General features: G+C 44.2%; 1 protein-coding gene across 1 annotated transcript in view; it reads right to left on the minus strand.

The window, feature by feature from the left end:
- Positions 1 to 274: 274 nt before the first annotated feature.
- Positions 275 to 21,000, minus strand: part of C2H10orf67 (chromosome 2 C10orf67 homolog) — a 122,767-nt gene continuing 102,041 nt past the window's right edge. The window contains 4 exon segments of the mRNA XM_065400264.1: positions 275 to 360; positions 6,760 to 6,859; positions 13,810 to 13,893; positions 19,247 to 19,334. Coding sequence (XP_065256336.1) covers positions 275 to 360; positions 6,760 to 6,859; positions 13,810 to 13,893; positions 19,247 to 19,334 — 358 coding nt within the window.

The following is a 21,000-nucleotide window of genomic DNA, read 5'->3' on the forward strand; positions in this document are numbered from 1 at the left end:
TCAAACACTTATTTCAGGATCTTTTGTTGCATCCTTCACAACCTCCCAAGTTGCACAAGGTAAGGTAGTTCTCAGAAACTGTAACCAATGCTTCTGCTCAGAGAGTCCATCTTGTTGGACAGAGGACCTGGATACCTGGTGATGTACTTAACACTACATATTTAATGTCCTGAAATATAGCAACTTATTTGGGTAATTTTAAAATTAATTTAGCAATTTTGTAAACAGTTACAAGAGTATCTCTTAGGATAATATTATTTTCAATAGCATCCTGTCATGCCAAATTCAAAGCATACCCATTCCAATCAGTATATGTAATTTGTGGTTCCTCCTGTTGCCATCTGATTGTTACACCTGATACTAAGAGAGAAGGGATCAAAAGTCCTCATGCAGATAGGGTGTGTGTGTGACAAGAAAAACACTTTATTCACATAAAACACATTAAAAACTACTAAAAATGTTATAAAATTGCCATATTTATACAGAATGATATGAATGAAATAAAATGAAACCACCTTAAGCGAACATTAAACATGAATCACTAAAGCATCATCATCACTAAGTTCACTCATAATATTGTTATCACACCAAATCAACCAAAAATTAAAAGTAGGTTTATAAAAGGTGTAATCGATCTGCAGCTGGGCCACAATCTGCATGTGGAATAGCCCTAGCACATCAAAAGTCTTCTACCCTGGCCACTCAGTTCTAGAGAGATTTCAGAATGGCTAGTTTTTGCCTGACCCAGAAAAAAGTTAGCCAGGAATGAAACCTGCTGAATGTGAGCACTGTATCTTGCTCCCAGAACAAACAGGAGAAAACCAGTCCCAGACTGTTGAAAAGCCGCTGAAAAAACAAAAAACAAAAACAAAGAGAGGAACCAAATGGGGCAATGAAGGAAAAAATGAAACACCATGTCTGAGGCTGAACAGAAAGAGCACTGCACAGACACACCGGGGCTGATATGGTCACAAAATGATTGGTTGTTATGATGCTGTGCAGGACCCTCCAATGAAAGTCACCAGAGCACTTAGAACGAGGAGGTTTCTATAGCATCCTCCAAGCTGAGGACATAAAGTCACCCAGGGACAGAGCCATCCTCCGGGTTGTATCAAGGAGAACAGAATGGGTGGCATAATGCCATCCCTTGATACACATCAGGGGAGGGATAGCTCAGTGGTTTGAGCATTGGCCTGCTAAACCCAGGGTTGTGAGTTCAATCCTTGAGGGGGCCACTTAGGGATCTGGGGCAAAATCAGTACTTGTTCCTGCTAGTGAAGGCAGGGGGCTGGACTTGATGACCTTTCAAGGTCCCTTCCAGTTCTAGGAGATAGGATATCTCCATTAATTTATTTATTTATACCATGGAGCTGCTTCTTGATCATGGCTACAAAACAAACATTTACCAGACCCTTCCAGGACAACTATCTACCTGGGTGCACTAGAATCTCATCCATAGAAGAGAAGTCAACCAGTGAGGGGAACAGAGGGTTTCCCACTTGAAGGACAGTTCCTGCAAAATCTTTCTGCAAATGCTGAGTAGCCCGTTTAAGGAGTGCCACCTGGAATTCAGCAAGAACCTTATCCAAAAAAACCACACAGACCGGTTTCTGGTCTCAGCAGCAAAAGCTGCTGATGATTTCCAGCGTGACAAACAGGGAACAATCAGGTGAGGCAGCTTGGTCAATCCAGCCTGAGTAAAGGCGGAAAACAGGCTCCTGGCAGAAAGAACATAAAAATGGGTTGAAAACAGTGGCTCTTCTAAGACCATAGGCTAAAAATGCCTGGTCAGGCTGGGCACTGCAGAGAAGTCACCACGCATTAAAATGGCCATTATAGAATGGAGGCAAATCTAAACTTTGTAATCAGCCAGGTGCCAACAAGAAAATGTGAAGGTCAAAGCCCATCCTCCAACACGAAGGAGGACAGAGAGGGCAAGGGACTTCCAGGCCACCAGGGAGTCAGAGTACAGCAACAGCTGAACAGACTGGATGCAAAAAGCCACCAACCTACTGACCAGGCCAATAAGCCCCAGCCATCCTCATCTAATAGTAAGAAGAGCAAAGCAGGGTGCAACCAGTGGTAACCATTCAAAAAAAAAAAAAAAGATTAATGTGCTGAATCTGGTCCTGGAAGCCCGGAGGAGGATCCACACACAGCAGCTGGTGCTACAACACTGAGGCCACATGTTGCTAGCAATCAAAACCCATCCCTGAAAAGAATGTCCAGAAAAGAGCCAGTGCCATCTCTGCAGGCAGCCCTGCACTTTCTCTTCAGTCCCCGCCCAATAAGATCTAATTATTCTTACCCTAGTTAATTCGGGTAGAGGATGCTTGTTCATATAGTTGTAAACAGACACAAAGTGCCTGCACTTCACCTTCAGACATGACAAAAATTGAGATGTCATCAGCATAGGTTGACAAACAAACTGGGAAAGCGCCTGGCTCTCCTGGCCCAGGTAGGCCAGTCAACAGCTTCTTAGGAGGTACAGGAATAGCTCCAGAATCAGGGCATATAACATCCCAGACAGAGGGCACCCCGACGTATGCCCCTGCGGATTGAACAAACATATTCACACTGGCCTTCGTGGTATAAAAGCAATCTAGCCCCTGAGATGTGGCTAGGAGTAGCTTTCAGTCAAAAGTACTGCCTAACAGTGGTTGGGAGAATTTCCAAACATCTATTAGCCCAAAGGTCTATAGGAGACTATACAGTTCCCTGGATGACTGAGGGTGTAGCTCCTCGTGGTTCCTGTCTAAAACAAACAAAAAACAGTGCAAATGAAATCCCCTTCCAAGACAGGTCACAGTCAAACATGGCATGTGCAAGTGTTTGTAAAAAGGAGACACTGTCTTGCCCCAGTGTGGGCGCATACACAGTAAAAAGATTAAAAACAACAGTGCCAACATGTGTCTCCACCTTGAGGAGCTGGCCCTGCACAATCTCCTTCACAGAGAGGATTTGTGTCCCCGCACCCTGGTAAAAGAGAACAGCTACCCCAGCAGTGACATTGGAGCCATGGCTCAAGAAAGCTTCCCTTTCCCATTCCTTCAACCAGTTCTCTTGATTATCAGGGTCTGAGTGCGTCTCTTGCAAAAGGACCTCAGCCCATTTTTGTCTGAGAAATTCAGAGTTGTGCCCTTTTATGACCATCCCAGCATCCATTAATATTTGCAGAGCCAAAGTTGATCAGCACTGCAGAGTCTAGAAGGAGAGAGCCAAGGAGCAGAGAGAAACAATGGAAAGCAGAAGTACATGAGAAAAAAAAAAAAAAAAAAGAGCCAATGGAAGGCCCATATATTTTGAACAAGCTCTGCATGCTTCCTCAAAATACTCAGCAACTTTTTGAGATAGCAATGTTTCCTATGATCACCCAAGGTATCTCTTAAGACAAGAGTAGCTGAGTGAACAAAGTGCTGTAAGTCAGGAAAACAGGCCTTGACCTCAACTCTCCGCTTCCCTTTAGTGCTATACAAGAAGCCACTAATCTTCTGCACACTGTACCCACCCTTCCTATCTAGCTGATGGGCTGGGATATCAGTGAGGAGTCAGAGAGAGATCATCATCGTCCTCTCCACCTCCCTCAGACTATGCCAGCTTAGAATAATATTGAACTGCTATGTGAATAATGAGAATGTTACAAAAGGAGAGAGATTCAGTGGAAGAAGCTGGCATATCTATTTCCCCAAGAATGATAGGCAGCACAGCCCCAGGCTGGGACCTGGTGTCATCACTGTAACATGCAGGATTGGGGGTTTGAGGGCTCACCATGCCAGGGAAGGCAGCACCTCACTGGGAGCTCCAGTCATGGATCCACCACCCACAGCAAAGCAATTCTTCTTAGGGCACACAGCTCCATCCTCAGCCATGGCCAGCAGCTCAAGGGCCTCCAAATTCCTATCCCTTTTAGAATTAGTCCAGCATAAATCTATCTTCTTGGTCTGTTCTTCACTCCCATCTCTATAATGTGTGACTGCTTGCTCTGTAAGGAGAAGCTCCTCAACTTCCAGGGCTATCTTCCGTCCAAGCATAAGTGATGGGGTCATAACAGAGGGTTTCTCTGGGGAGTGCTGCTCTTTGGACAATGGCAGACCACAGAGGGAATAGTCTGGCCATGCAGATGCAGGCTCGGTCTCCTGCTGGTCCCTTGGTGTCCCAGCCCCCCCCCCCCCCACTATCCTGGGGTCCCATATTCTTATCAGGGAACCCAGAGCCAGTTGTACATGAATAGTAACCCCTCCATTGACCAGGTCACCACACCATTTCAGAGGTAGCAAACACTGTATAATCCACCCCATCTATATGAGCCTTTAAAAACAGATTGAAGAGCTGTTCAGGTTATTTAAGCCTGGGGCTGGAATGACATAACATGTTTCACATTTGGATTCTTGCAACCCAACAGAATAATCCTAACAGCAGAAACAATGAGAGAGATCAGATACTAGGGTCTCATTGTGAATGAAGGGGAGAGGGGGGGGCTTTGGAAAAAAACTATTTTAGTAGCAGGAATAAACATGGAAAAAACTGGAACAAAAGATTCCTTGACCCAAAATCCCTCCTGTACCAAATGATTCACAAACTGCTGTTGAGTCAGGAAAATCACTGCAGATTTACTAATTCGAGAGGCAGATTTTATATTAGCACAGCCAATAGTTTTACCTACACACAGCAGACTCCACAGTATAGGAGACAGCAGGAACACACTGAACCCCATGCTTGGGGGTCAAGCCACTAAACCCCTCTGAAGTGGACCCCCATGGAGAAAACCCCCCCCCATCCAAAGGAAAAAAGGGAGGGAACACAACACCCCTAAATCAAAGAAACAGCAAGAAACAAAAACAAACACAGACTAACTGAAAACCAGCTAGTGCACATAGCACATACCAAACACAGTCTCACTCTCACAAACTCCTACAGCCCCAAGAGAGAGAGTCAGTAGTCTTTGTGGAGAAGGAGGGAAACAGCTAGCCTGGCTGCAGAAAGAGTGGGAGAAGCACAGACAGGTGAGCCTTACACAGGCCCAGAGAATTCCCCTTCACAAGAACAGGAGACCCTGCTTGTTGAGCCACTTCCCAGACAGAGAAGAAAGGAGCCAGGGCCTGCTGCAGGACATACCTACACCCTGGCCTCAGCTACCAAGAGCCAGCTGACAAAGAGACCATCAGCAGCTGAGACCATCAGACAACTGTACCCCCATCTGGGCTGATTAGAACAAACTGAGTTATCAGAAGACTGTCGCTGCTACAGTAATTAGATAGTGTAACACAATATTCAACAGCTATTTTTTTTTAACTCTAGCTCCCTCAAATAAAAATAGTTGTCTATGCCCCTGCTTTAAAGTCTATTTACAGTCTAATGTGTTTTATTTAGATTCATAATTGTTTCTTTGCATCTTCTGCTCAGGGATAAGAATTGATTCCTTTGGGGATAACCACCTTTAATCTTAAAACTTCAGGATGGTGAATTCACTTTTCCCAAGAGGAATAAAAACAGAGACCTGGGTCAGAACAGATTCAAGGAGTCAGCTCCTGATAGGAGACCTCTAAATGTAACAGATCCAAGTAATCTTGAATGCGGCAATCTTTATTTTCTTTGAGTTTGGAACTTTTACCCTCTCTTTTTGTGAAAAGACTTATAGATAGTGACACTGAAAATTGTGCCCATGTAGATCAGAAGCCATGAAGAGAGAAGTTAGCTATGTGATTGTTTAGTTCCTATTCCATGAGCTCAATGAACAGCAGAGTCTGTGAGTGGAAGAGTCAGGGCTCTGGTTGGCCAGCCATCAGAGTACACTAGAATAGTTGTCTCTTTGTCAATGGCTGCCAATACTACTATCATTTTGGTAAATAACATGGGAGCTAAGGTCAAACAGCAAAGTAGATTAAAGGTCCTAATGACAGGATTAGAAACCTATGACAACAATTGGCAAATACATGTGGGTATTTTGCAGATCCTCTGAAGCAATGAAGTTCCCAGAGCTAACTGCCAACATTGCTGACATGGAGGACTCCATTTTGAAATGTTACTTCTATATTCCTGACTTGACAAGCTTCACTTCCAAAACTTGATGTAGGTTTTACTTGAACTTGTGCGAATAAGAGAAAGAACTGGAGGAGAGTTATGTAAGTGGGATAAAACAGCAGAACAATGCCAAATGTAAAAGTTTTAACAGATTTTGCTGCTTGTCAGTCTATCCAAAGACAGAGAATACTTAAATGGCACTCAAGCATCCAGAATGATGTATCAAAAGATAGGAATGGTAGCTAGTTTCAATGTTAGTACTATTAATGGAAAGTATGCATACTAAAGCCTTGATCCAGCAAAACACTTAAAGCATGTGCTTAACTTTAAGCATGTGGATAATTCATTGAAGTCAAGGGAACACTCACATGCTTAAAGTTAAGCATGTGCTTAAGTGCTTTGTTGGATCAGAGACCATGAGATCTGATTGAACAAACTGTTGACAAACTGCATACCGGACAAATTGATGCATAATGCTCCTAACTTTTATAAGAGAAGTAGTTAATTGTATTTTGCTTCTTGTCAAACTGCTGCATTGCATTTAAAATATATTATTTCCTGTTTCATAACAAACAGCAATAATTTAATTGAAGTTGTTATAAAGCTCTACTTAGTTTTTATGTCTACATTTTCAGGGTAGTGTGAATGGAATTGAAGGTACAGGATTCCTATCAGTCTGTTTTCCCACAAAATAAAGTTACAAAGTATATTATTTTTCCTAAAAAAATTCATACTTACCATCTTCATACAAACAGCACATTTCTGTTCCAGTTGGAATTTTTACAATATTAAGATCTGTTTCTTCCATCGCTGCAGTAGACTCGGAACGTATCTGGGGCTAGTATGGAACATTTTTTCATTAAGGCTGATTAAAAGCTATTGGTTGATTAAATAACAAGAAACTTGTTAAGTTACATTTAAGGTTATTGTGTGAAATTCAAGCAAAGACATAAAACCATCTGTAAAGCCATCAAATACTATAAAAAGTGGAAATTGGAAATTCCATAAACAATTCTGACACCAGCCATGTCTCATTGTTTCTTTGTATTCCCTTGTTTGTCTAGATCAACCTGCTGTGTCTTGTTTTATACTTAGATTGTAAGCTGTTTGGAGTAGGGACCATCTTTTTGTTCTGTGTATGTACAGCACCTAGCACACTGGGGTTTCGGTCCATGACTACAGTTTCTAGGCTCTATAATAACTACAACATGTTGCAAACAAATACTGATATATTCTCAATGAGCAGCATTTAAATAACCATAACTCTGTCCTAGTTTTTGTGTTACCATTTTTTGGCCTGATTCAATTTCCATGGAAATAGTATTAATATTTCTTTTGATTTTTTTAGAAGGGGAATGGTCTCTTACAGACCTTTTTAACATTTGTGACAGGGTCAGGCCAGATGGCTACAGGAGAGTGCTGGAAGGCAGGTATATTAGGAACCCTGCGCAGGCAAGGTATGGACAGCAAGCCCAGGGGCATGGGGAAATTCTGAGATTGAGAGGAATATCCTGGCCCACTGCTAAGTGGAAGCACAGAACCCACCGAGGCAGAGAAGGAGCTCTGTCACAACTGGTGTCAGGGGTGGGATTGTGTGACAGTGCAGCGGACTAAGCCAAAAAAAAAAATAGAAAAGGGGGATTTTCTTGTCCTCACCACAATGGACGAAGTGGTGAGGGCACTAGTACGGGCCACAGCGACTCAGCAGGAGGCCACCTGAGCCCAGATGACAGTCCAGCAGGAATTGATGGGGTTGCAGCACTAGACCAACCAATTGCTGATGAACAGGCTGCTCAGGACTGAGCCCTCCTGCGAGAGGTGATGGACCAGCTGAAAGCCCTGACCACCCTAGCCTGTGGGCCCAATGAGACGTGAGTCCTAAAGGCCACTGGTTACCTACCAAAGATGATTGCAGAAGACAATGTGGAGGCGTACCTCCTTACCTTTTAAAGAACCGCGTTGTGTAAGGCCTGGCCCCAGGACCAGTGGGCCGACATCCTCGCCCCCTTTTTGTGTGGGGAGGCCCAGAAGGCTTACTATGATATGCCTGCAGAAGTCACGTCCGACTACTCCCAATTGAAGGCGGAGATCCTGGCCCATTCGGGGGTAATGGCAGCGGTGCGGGCCCAGAGGTATCACGAGTGGAGGTACAAACAGAGCAAGCCTCTAAGGTCCCAACTATTTGACCTCACCCATCTCGCACAGAAGTGGCTGCGACCCAAGGCCCATAGTTCCGAGGAGGTTCTGGAGATTCTGGTCATAGACCGGTACACGAGGGGACTGCCACCAGACCTTTGTGCATGGGTGGGCCAGAATGACCCCTCCTCCTGTGACGAGGTGGTCGCACTGGTGGAGAGACGGATGATGGCCAGGGAACTTTCATGACCACCCAGGGAAGATTCTTTCTGAATCAAATGATGGGCCCCGATCCTGGGACGACAGAGCACCCAGGAAGGTCTAGGTGGGAGAAGAGGGGAGCCGAGGACCAGCCCGGGACCATGAAGGGATGGAGCGACCTGGGCAAAGCGGACTATGGGCCAGTCCCCCTAGCCCAAAGGACAGGGGGGTGACTAGGGCCATGTATAGATGTTATGCATGAGTAGAGTTGTGGCACATAGCAACCCAGTGTCCCAATGCTGATGAGCCCATGCAGCGTAACCTGGGGACCTGGGCAGACCCGTGCATCCTAATCCACTTAGTGGGTGTTGCGCTAACACCACATAAATATACAAGGCTGGTGAGACTGAATGGGGTAGAGATCACGGCGCTTGTAGACTCTGGGAGTGCTATCCCCCTCATCACAGGGAAGCTAGTGAAATGCAGTCAACTGATGCAGGCCAAACATACAGGGGTAACATGCATCCATGGCAGGGCCGGCTCCAGGCACCAGCGCAGCAAGCAGGTGCCTGGGGCGGCCAAGGGGAAGGGGCGGCACATCCGGCTCTTCGGCGGCAATTCGGCGGCGGGTCCCTTGGTCCCTCTCGGAGAGAAGGACCTGCCGCCGAAGTGCCGCCGAAGAAGAAAGCGGCGCGGTGGAGCTGCCGCTGATTGCGATTGCGGCTTCCCCTCCCCCCCCGCCGCTTGGGGTGGCAAAAACCCTGGAACCAGCCCTGGTCCATGGGGTGGTTAGTTATTACCTCACCATCCCAGTAAAGATTGAGATCCAGGGGAACATTACCGGGGTAACAGCAAGGGTGGTCCCTAGACTCCCATACCCCGTACTCATAGGGAGAGATTTCCCAGGGTTTGGAAGCTTGCTCCCACCAGAGGGGTTGGAGGAAGGAGAGGATCCCGAAGTTAATGAGTCATCCACAGCAGAATGCCATCCCCTGATTTTCTCTGAGATATCTAAGGTCTGTTCCCTGTTCCCAGGAGGGTCAGGAAGACCAAGTGGGAAAGGAGGGCAGTTAAGGCCTTGGGAACCCGGATCCTGACCCAGGGCCAGGTTAGTCCTGAGAAAGAGAATTTTGGACGGGACCAGACGGAAGACCTGAGATATGATAACATCAGGAAGGAGGTGGCTGAGATAGATGGGGTATCCATAGACGAAAACGCCCGGGGACCAGGACCCTACTTCATGATCAAGAAGGATCTCCTGTACCGGGTCATACAGATGTAGGGGCAGGAAGTACAGCAGCTCCTGGTGTCACGAAAGCATCTGAGGGTGGTGTTAATCCTTGCCCACAGTCACCTTTTTGGAAGGCATGTAGGGGCAGAGAAGACCCTGGCACGAATCCTACGAAGGTTCTTCTGGCCAGGAATACGTGAAGAAGTTCGGCGGTATTGCGCCTCCTGCCCTGAGTGTCAGCAACACAGTCCCCATCCCCACTTGAGGGCACCTTTAGTGCCTCTGCTAATCATAAAGGTCCCGTTTGAGCGGACAGCCATGGACTTGGTGGGCCCCCTGGAGAAGACGACCCAAGGCCACCAGCATGTACTTGTCGTCCTGGATTATGCCACCCGGTACCCAGAAGCCATTCCCCTGTGGAACACGGCCTCCAAGTCAATAGTCAAGGAGCTAGTGGAGATCTTTGCCCGTGTAGGGCTACCAAAGGAAATACTCACCGACCAAGGGACCTCTTTTATGTCAAAACTGATGAAGGACCTATGTGCTCTATTCCATGTACAGGTCTTGCGGACTTCGGTCTACCACCCGCACACTGATGGTCTTGTGGAAAGATTCAACAGGACCTTCAAGGCCACGATAAGGAAGGTGGTAAATCAGAACGAGAAAGACTGGAACACACTATTGCCTTATCTCATGTTCGCCATCTGGTAGGTTCCTCAGGCTTCCACTGGGTTTTACCCCTTCGAGCTATTATATGGGCACCACCCCCGTGGCATATTAGACATAGCCAGGAAGATCTGGGAGGAAGAACCCAACACAGGGAGAAACATAATTGAGCACGTGCTACAGATGAGAGACCAGATAGCCCGAGTCACCCCCATCATATGGGAGCACTTGGAGAAAGCGCAGGAGGCCCAACGAGATCACTACAACCACCAAGCAAAAGTTTGATGGTTCCAACCTGGAGACTGGGTGATGGTATTGGTATCCATGGCACAGAGTAAGCTCTTGGCCCAGTGGCAAGGGCCCTACGAAGTGGTCAAACCTGTGGAAGAGGTGAACTGCAAGGTGTGACAGCTGGGACGCCTAAAACAAGAGCAGGTCTACCATGTCGACCTCCTGAAGTCTTGGCATGCCTGAGAGGCATGTGTAGTCACCCAAGACAACCTGCCCCAGGAAAGCAGCCAGCCCGAGCAGGTGAGGATATCCCCCGACTTGATGCCGGATCAAAAGACTGATGGTCAACTGGAACCAGGATGTGTTCTCAACGAGACTGGGCCAGATGACCAAGGCATATCACCACATCCTCACGAACCCCCGGGCCAAGGTGATGATAAGGCCCTATGGGTCCCAGCAGCCAAAAGGGAGGATGTCAAGGCCAAAGTGAAGAGAATGTTGAAATTAGGAGTCATCAAGGAATCCCAGTCAGTGGTCCAGACTGATCGTGCTGGTGCCCAAACTCGATGGCACCACAAAGTTCTGCAACGACTTTTGCCGGCTGAATGAGGTATCCCAGTTTGATGCATACCCTATACCCTGCATAGACGAGTTAGCTGACCGACTGGGCAACGCCCGGTTCCTGACCACCCTGGATTTGACAAAGGGGTATTGGCAGATTCCCCTAGCCAAAGAAGCAAAAGAAAAGACTGCTTTTTCTACCCCAGAGTGGCTGTTTCAGTATACCGTTCTCCCCTTCAGGCTGCATGGGGCTCCAGCCACCTTCCAGCGTCTCATGGACAAGCTGTTGCGCCCCCATGCCAGTTATGCTGCCGCATACTTGGACTACGTGATTATCCATACCCCAGACTGGGAGACCCACCAGGAAAAGGTAGAAGTGGTGCTGAATACCCTAAGGCGCACCGGCCTCACAGCCAATCCTGCCAAGTGTGCCATAGGACTAGCGGAGGCTAAATACCTAGGGTACATTGTAGGGAAAGGCGTGGTAAAGCCCCAACTAAATAAGCTGGAAGCGATCCAAAAATTGGCCCCAGCCAAACCAGAAAAAACAAGTCAGAGCATTCCTAGGCGTAGTGGGGTACTACCGGCGATTTATCCCCCACTTCACCACCAGGGCAAGTCCCCTGACGGACCTGGTAAAGGCCCGGGGACCTGACATGATGCGATGGACCGATGCGGCAGAGGGGGCATTCACAGACCTATGGAAAGCCCTCTCCAGCAACTCTGTGCTCATAGCCCTGGATTTTACTAAAGAATTCATTTTACAGATGGATGCATACGAAGTGGAGTTGAGGGCTGTCCCGTCACAGATGGTCGGAGAAGACGAACACCCAATCCTTTACCTTAGCAGAAAACTCCTTCTGAGGGAACAGAAATATGCAGCAGTAGGGAGGGAGTGCCTCTCCATTAAGTGGGCCATGGAAACTCTACGATATTACCTGCTAGGTTGGTGATTTGTCCTCGTGACCGACAATGCCCCCCTCCAGTGGATGCAATGGAATAAAGAGAAGAATGCCAGGGTGATCAGATGGTTCTTGTCCCTCCAACCGTTCCACTTCCGCATAAAACACAGAGTCGGAAGCCGCCATGGTGATGCAGATGGCCTGTCCCGGGTACACTGTCTAGTGACCCAAGTTGCCCAACCCCATGGTGTTGAGCAGGGGGGAGGGATATGTGACAAGGTCAGGCCAGATGGCTACAGGAGAGTGCTGGAAGGCAGGTATATTAGCCCCCAGATGAGCAGGTCCTTTTTCCCTTGGTAACTGAACAGAGGTTGCTCTAGGTTAATTAGGACACCTGGGGCCAATCAAGGGCCTGCCAGAACCTGTTAAAAGCCTCCCCTCCAGCCAGATAGGGGCATGCGATAGGAGTTGTGGGAGGAAAGCGCACTACTGGAGAGCTGGGCAGTGCAGATGCTGACAAGCACCAGGAGGGAAAACCTCACAGGTAGAGGCAAAGGGCAGGGGAAATCCTACCCAACAGGGTAAACAGCCCTTCTGGGCCCCGGAGGTCTGAGGGAAGAGACTTCACTGGAGGGGAGAGACTGAACTGGGTGTCTGGTTTGCTGCCACCACGCCCGGAGGGGCTACCAGAGACTAAGAGGCTCTCCTCCCCCTCCCCCTCCCCCTCCCCCGTCAGGGAGGCCGGGAGGAACCCTGCTCAGGCAAGGTATGGACGGCAAGCCCAGGGGTGTGGGAAAATTCTAAGGTAGAGAGGAATGCCCTGGCCCACCGCTAAGTGGAAGTGCAGAACCCACTGAGGCAGAGAAGGAGTTCTGTCACACATTGTAAATAAAAAATTGAGTATTTTGTGTATATTCTTTTATAGTAACAAGTGTGGTGGTTTACTATCAGATGAACAGTTTTTTTTTTTTTAAGGTAATAGGGAAAGTTTTATTCTCTGGTTTAAGGATTATATTTAGTCTATTCTGTACCTTACTCTCTAATTACAGTTGTCTAATTAGGGGTATAGTGAACTATTTTTCTCAGTAAGAAAAGATTGCTATTTGACATACCTATATACTAAGTCATTGAATACCTAGTAAGTCATTTAATACCTATTTGAGATACAGTACCTATACACTGTTATTTAAATTTTCATATACAGTTCTGAGAGAGAGCTACATGATAAAGGAATACGGTTCCTTAAGAGTTTGTTGCTGTTGCTCATGTCTTGTTAAAAGGGTAGAGCTAAGGTTGTTTAGATGCCTGCCATTGAGAATCATTCTTTTTAAATTTTTTGTCTGTATTAACTGAATGTTAAGAAGGAGCACTAGAACTGTTTTTGTAACCTTTATATGTCTTTTCTTGAATTACACATAGCAATCTTAACAGTAAATTATTTGTTATTACATTTTCTAATTTTTAAAAAGGACTTATAAATTTTATTGTTAAATGTTATTTAGTGCAATGTTGGCCTTAGATATTCTATAGATCTTCTATCATAAACCATTATTCAATATAGACCATTTGTCTAAGTTCTGAAAAAGTAAAAGTTAATATAAATTACAATATTCACAACTACATGTTAAAATGTACACATGTATAGTGAATTTTCAGATATCTGCAATAAACTGTTGTCAGATACAAGTGGTCAAAAGAATCACTAGAACAATTTTTTCATTGTGAAAATCACAGACTTTTTTTGACTCCTTGCTATATAAAAATTTTGCTTTTCAAAATTGTCAGAAAATTCTACTATACACTTGTATTATTCACAGAAAATTTTTAAAGTTACATTTAATTAAAAAAACAGTTACATACCAATGGTGAAAAAGGGAAATATAAACCACCCCTTCGTTCATTTATTTGGCTTGCACCAGTTTCAATATAGAGAGGAACAGCAAACTGTAAAACACCAAAAACATACTAAGCATATTTCAAGAAAACATAACTTAAGACCATGTATGCTCACAAACAACTAAGCTTCAATAATAAAATACTGAAATAGCATGTAATGTTTTGTTCATCTGACTAAATGGGGAGGTTGCATACAATAATGACACACAAAAGACAGTTCAAATATAGCTAAAGTAAAAAACAGCTCTTTTACATGTAGAATTGAATATGTTCACAGCTGGACTTTATATGTGACCTTACGCAATAAACAATATGTATCAGTGCAAAAACCCAATGTATGTGCAACTATTATAATTTAATTTTTAATTGCATCTATGTCAAGAAGTTGAACATTTGGTTTTTACTAGGGCTGTCAATTAATTGCAGTTAACTCACACGATTAACTAAAAAAATTAATTGCGATTAAAAAAAATTAATCGTGATTAATCACACTGTTAAACATGGGATTTTTGTAGCCGGTATTGCAAGGTATTTATGTGCCAGATATGCTAAACATTTGTATGCCCCTTCATTCTTTGGCCACCATTCCAGAGGACATGCTTCCATGCTGATGATGCTCATTAAAAAAATAACGCATTAATTAAATTTGTGACTGAACTCATTGGGGGGAGAATTGTATGCCTCCTGTTCTGTTTTATCCACATTCTGCCATATATTTCATGTTATAGCAGTCTCGGATGATGACCCAGCACATGTTGTTCATTTTAAGAACACTTTCACTGCAGTTTTGACAAAATGCAAAGAAGGTACCAATGTGAGATTTCTAAAGATAGATACAGTACTCGACCCAAGGTTTAAGAATCTGAAGTGCCTTCCAAAATCTGAGAGGGACAAGGTGTGGACCATGCTTTCAGATATCTTGTAAGAGCAACACTCTGATGTGGAAACTACAGAACCCGAACCACCAAAAAAGAAAATCAACCTTCTGCTGGTGGCATCTGACTCAGATGATGAAAGTGAACATTCATTGGTCTGCACTGTTTTGGATCGTTATCGAGCAGAACCCATCATTGACATGGATGCATGTCCTCTGGAAGGGTGGTTGAAGCATGAAGGGACATATGAATCTTTAGCACATCTGGCACATAAATATCTTGTGATGCCGGTACCATGTGAACACTTGTTCTCACTTTCAGGTGACATAAACAAGAAGCAGGTGGCATTATCTCCTGCAAATGTAAACAAACATGTTTGTCTGAGTAATTGGCTGAACATGAAGTAGGACTGAGTGGACTTGTAGACTCTAAAGTTTTACATTATTTAATTTTTGAATGCAGTTTTTTTGTACATAATTCTACATTTGTAAGTTCAACTTTCATGATAAAGAGATTGCACTACAGTACTTGTAATGGGGGAATTGAAAAATACTATTTCTTTTGTTTTTTTACAGTGCAAATATTTGTAGTCAAAAATAAATCTAAAGTACATTTTGTATTCTGTGTTGTAACTGAAATCAATATATTTGAAAAAATCAAAAAATATTTAAATAAATGGTATTCTATTATTGTTTAACAGTGTGATTATTCGCAATTAATTTTTGTAATCGCTTGACGGCTCTAGTTTTCACAGCAACTTTAACTCATCTACTCTGCATGTTCGCATTAAGGTTCTGATTCAGCAAAGCACTTAATCTTGTAATTCCATCCCCACTCTGGAAAGCATTTTATAACTATAATGGAAAGTGACTAGGGGTGGGTAGGAGACAGACAAGCTAATTGGTGGCAACTTCTGGTGGCCAGTGCAGGTACTCGCTCTACAGGCGGTTTGGTTCCCTGATAAAACAGATTTGGAAGTGGACTTAGGAAAAGGCATCACCTGAAGAAGCTGGGGAATGGGGTCGGGGCTTCTAATGTCTGATACAACAAGGAGACAACCCCCTTTACCCAGCACCTTAGCCCCTCATATGAGTTAACGCCAGTGGGGTCCCAGCAATGGGGTGGGAGCAGGTGTGGAGGGGTGGGGGGCTGATGGCAGTCTTCAAACAGGTGGAAATCATTAAGGAAAGAATGATGAACTTCACTGTATGACCTATTGCCAGATAGTTCCCAAATGAATTACATAATTACGGTTGTGGCCTAATTATCCAATCCCTTGCACCTTGTCTTTCTCCCTGCACGTCCAGGACAATGTATGTATGCATTAAGGTTCTGATTCAGCAAAGCAATTAAGAATGTGAATAATTCCATCTGTATTCTGCAAAGCACTTAGGCAGGTGTTTAAATTTAAGCATGTGAGTAGTTCCACTAATGGAAATTCTCCCTTGCATGTACAGATATGTAACAGCTATCTCATTGCCTGACTGACCTCACCAGGGTTGATTTTACTACCTTTATGTTTGAACTATAATTTAGAGGAATATACTGACATTTTCTGGTTTTATCCATTTCCTTTGAGTTGATAGTGACTGTAGAAGTACTTCCCCATCCGTTAGGATGGACATTTGTAGTTAAAATGAGTCTGGCTCCAACAGAGGCATTCCTTGATATATTCACCAACTGAAGGATTTTCAGACTTATAGTGCCAAGTACTGTTGTCTGAGTGTTAAGACTACTAGTTCTATTGGGAAAGTTCAGTGGAGATGAGAGCTATGGCTGATTACAGATCTGACCAAGCTGAAGGACCAGATCATCAGACCCATCCCCTTTACACTGCCAGAGCAGCACAAATTGGATAGAGCACACACAACTCTATGTGAATGAAATAAATGTTTTCCCCTTTGTATAAGTTCAGTTGCCAAGCAGTAAGTGAGTCTGACCCAAGTAAGGGACAGCATGTAGTTGCACTGCCTCAGGAGCAGATTAGGGAATGAATTGTGACTCAAAGAGTCACAATTCAATCCCTCATTCCAGAGAGGAAGCAATTTGTGCCAACTCTTTCCCTGATGCAGATTATTATTTCCTTTTTGAGACAGCTCAGCTCAACTGTGTTGGCTAATGTTTTGGGGAGGAGGGAGAGCCAGAGACAAAACTCGTCTAATTCCCCACTGCTGCCCACCGACTACCCACCTACATGTATGGGAGAGAAATTAGTGGCCCTTTGGAATCACAATGTGACCCACAATGGGAATAGCCCACACATGGGAATAACAATCTTACAGACCCTTACTCCCCAATGGTGGGGTATAATAAACAAGCTGGGATCTTGCTTTCAGTCTCCAGATCAACTCTGAATATTTTATAATGATATTGCTTGTAGTACATAAGCCATTGTGATGATTTGGCATACCTTGTACCCCAGCAAAGGTGATCTCATTTTCATCCACAACATGCACATACAAATTAGGTACACAGAACTGTGTGCACGCAATAAAACCATATTTGAAAATCTGCTTCAATCATTAGAACATAAGAATGACTATATTGTGTCAGACCAATGGTCCATCTAGCCCAGTATCCTGTCTTCTGACAGTGGATGGTACCAGATGCGTCAGAGGAATGACCAGGACAGGGCAATAATCAAGTGATCCATCCCATCATCCAGTCCCACCTTCTGGCAGTCAGACATTTAGGGACACCCAGAGCATAGGACTGCATCCCTGACCATCTTGGCTAATAGTCAGTGATGGACCTATTATCCATGAACTTATCTAATTCTGTTTTGAACCTACTTTTGGCCTTCACAACTTCACCTGGCAATGAGTTCCACTGGTTGTGTGTTGTGTAAAGAAGTACTTCCTTATGCTTGTTTTAGACCTGCTGCCTATTAATTTCATTGGCTGACCAGTAGTTCTTGTGTTATGTGAAGGCGTAAATAACACTTTCTTATTCATTTTCTCACACCATTCATGATTTTATAGACCTTTATCATATTCCCCTTACTCATCTCTTTTCTATGCTAATAGTCCCAGTCTTTTTAATCTTTCCTCATATGGATGCTGTTCCTTACCCCTAATCATTATTGTTGCCATTCTCTGTTTTTGTTTCCTGTTCTAAGATATTGTTTTTGAGATGGGGCAACCAGAACTGCATGCAGTATTCAAGGCATGGGCGTACCATGGATTTATATAGTGGCATTATGATATTTTCTGGCTTATATATTCCTTTCCTAATGGTTCCTAACATTTTGTTAGTTTTTTTAATTGCCACTATACTCTGAGCAGATGTTTTCAGAGATTATCCATGATGACTTCAAGATCTCTATCTTGAGTGGTAACAGCTAATTTAGACCCCATCCTTTTGTATGAATAGTTCAAATTATTTTTTGCAATATGCATTACTTTGCATTTATCAACAATGAATTTCATTTGTCATTTTGTTGCCCAGTCACCCAGTTTTGTGAAATCCCTTTGTAACTCTTCAAAGTCTGCTTTGGACTTAACTATCTTGAGTAATTTTGTATCATCTGCAAACATTGCCACTTCACTCTTTACCCCTTTTTCCAGATCATTTATGAATATGTTGAACAGCACTGGTCCCAGTACAGATCCCTGAAGGACCTTGCTATTTACCTCTCTCCATTCTGAAAACTGACCATTCATTCCTATCCTTTGTTTCATGTCTTTTCAGCAGTTATTGATCCATGAGAGGACCTTCCCTCTTATCCCATTACTGCTTAGTTTGCTTAAGAGCCTTTAGTGAGGGAACTTGTCAAAGGCTTTTTGAAAGTCTAAGTATACTATATTGACTATATTAGTCTATAAGGTGCCACCGGATTCTTTGTTGCTTTTTACAGATCCCGACTAACACGGCTACCCCTCTGATATATTGACTGGATCACCCTTGTCCACATTTGTTGACCCCCTAAAGATTTCTAATAGATTGGTGAGACATGATTTCCATTTACAAAAGACTCTTCCCAAACAAATCATGTTCATCAATTTGTCTGATAACTCTGTTCTTTATTATAATTTCAATTTGCCTGATATAGAAGATAGGCTTACTGGCCTGTAAGTGCCAGGATCACTCCTGGAGCCTTTTAAAAAAAATCAATGTTACATTAGCTGTCCTCCAGTCACCTGGCACCGATATGTTACATACCACAGTTGGCAGTTCTGCAATTTCATATTTGAGTTTCTTCAAAACTCTTGGGTGAATACCATTAGGTCCTGGTGACTCACTACTGTGTAATTTATTAATTTGTTCCAAAACCACTTCTACTAACACCTCAATCTGGGACAATTCCTCAGATTTGTCACCTAAAAAGAATGGCTCAGGTGTGGGAATCTCCCTCACACCCTCTCTGCAGTGAATCACTTTTGTATCTTTCTTATTCTTGCTTTTGGATTTGCTTGGCTTCATAATATAAGTCTATTACTAGGCTTTGCTGTGTTAGAAGGTCCAAATACCTTCCAATAAAAACAAAACATTAAAAAACAATCAATTGCATAGTTGTTTTTACATACGGGTTGATTGAGGGATGCATGGTTAAATGCTGCTGCCTGACGGTACAAAGTATGTCTAAGAAACATCTCATCCTTAATGGCATGCAGGCTGAAAAAAAGAGTCTCTATGTTAAATTAAAAATGTAAACATACATAGATTATAATGTAGGATGTCATTGCGAATAATTACAATTGATGAATTAGTTAAATATATCTCTCTATATCTTGCATTAAAAACTTTCCATTTCCCTTTAGATTACACATGATGCTGTGAAGAATTCTGTGATATTATATGTTAAAGTATTTTAATATATTTTAACTATGCAAATAAGTACATTTGTGAATATGGCAGCTCCCTTTTGCAAGACTTGAGGACCTTAACATATACAACAAAAAATAAACAAACAAGCAAAATAAAAGCTATGATTAAGGGCTTGTCTCCATAGAGAATTAGTGTGTGCCAATCCACTGTGTGAATCTACAGTGTACTGATATGCTGTGCACTCGCTTGCTATGGAGACAAGCCCTAAACACCTTGCCCTCCCATAAGATGATCAGAGCCAACACAGAGTACAGAAAATACATTCATTAAAAAAATGAAAATAACAAGAGAAAGAAAAGAACAGATAGAGTTAAAAATGGAAAAATGTAAAGAAAACTTTTGTGCATCTTCTATTTTTAAAATATGGTACTGCTTTTTAATACAACAGAAGGAATATGAAGACATATCTTACGTAAATGACTCTGTGACTCATGATGTTTGCTGTACTTGCAGAAAGAACTGAAATAATGGGATGTGACATTCTGCTAACCCCTCTCACATGGTATGACAAATACATCTTTTTACTGACCAGCAAGAAACAATTCTCTTGAGTGTTCCTTTTACAAGCCTCAGGCTTAACAATAAAGCAAACACACAGGAGAGAATGAGAGCAAAAAGTCAATAAATATTCAGCAATCAGTTGTGTGTATTGCTAGATATATACACTAAATGTATTGATACAATACCATCAGGGCCGGTGGAAGGATGTTTAGTGCCCTAGGAGAAACTTCCACCTTGCGCCCCCCCCCGTCCCCGAGCCCCCGCCCTGAGGCGCCCCCCCCCTGCGGCAGCTCCCCACCCCCACCCTGAGGCACCCCCCCGTGGCAGCTCCCCACCCTGAGGCACCCCCCCCGCCCCAGCTCACCCCTGCCCCACCTCCTCCCCGAGCACGCCGTCGCTGCTTCACTTCTCCCGCCTCCCAGGCTGGCAGCGCCTAAGCTGATTGGCGCCGCCAGCCTGGGAGGCGGGAGAAGTGAAGCAGCCACGGCGTGCTCGGGGAGGAGGCGGAGCAGGGGTGAGCTGGGGTGGGGAGTTCCCCTGTGTGCCGCCCCCCCTCCCTTGCTGCAGGCGGCCCTCCCCGCGCTCCACTGCCCCAGTTCCCTCCGCCTAAATGCCAGCGGCGACCGGGACGGCCGAAGATACGGCTGCCGCGGTCGCTGCCGAAGAAAATGGCGCCCCCCAAATCCTAGCGCCCTAGGTGACCGCCTAGGTCGCCTAAATGGTTGCACCGGCCCTGAATACCATACTCTGTGGAGTTGAAAAATCCTTGAGGAACAGAACACATTCACAGCTTTAAAATATCAACTTTTATAAAATTATTGTAATTTTATCTCATAGCCCCTCCCAAGGGGCAGTGCCCCCCTCAACTCCTTCCCACCAAAATCCAAAACTGAAGTTCTGATGCAGAGTGTAACACATGCAGTGAGTATATAGCCATGCAATACTTACTGTA

The sequence above is a fragment of the Emys orbicularis genome, chromosome 2, assembly GCF_028017835.1.
Source record: "Emys orbicularis isolate rEmyOrb1 chromosome 2, rEmyOrb1.hap1, whole genome shotgun sequence".
Taxonomy (NCBI): domain Eukaryota; kingdom Metazoa; phylum Chordata; order Testudines; family Emydidae; genus Emys; species Emys orbicularis.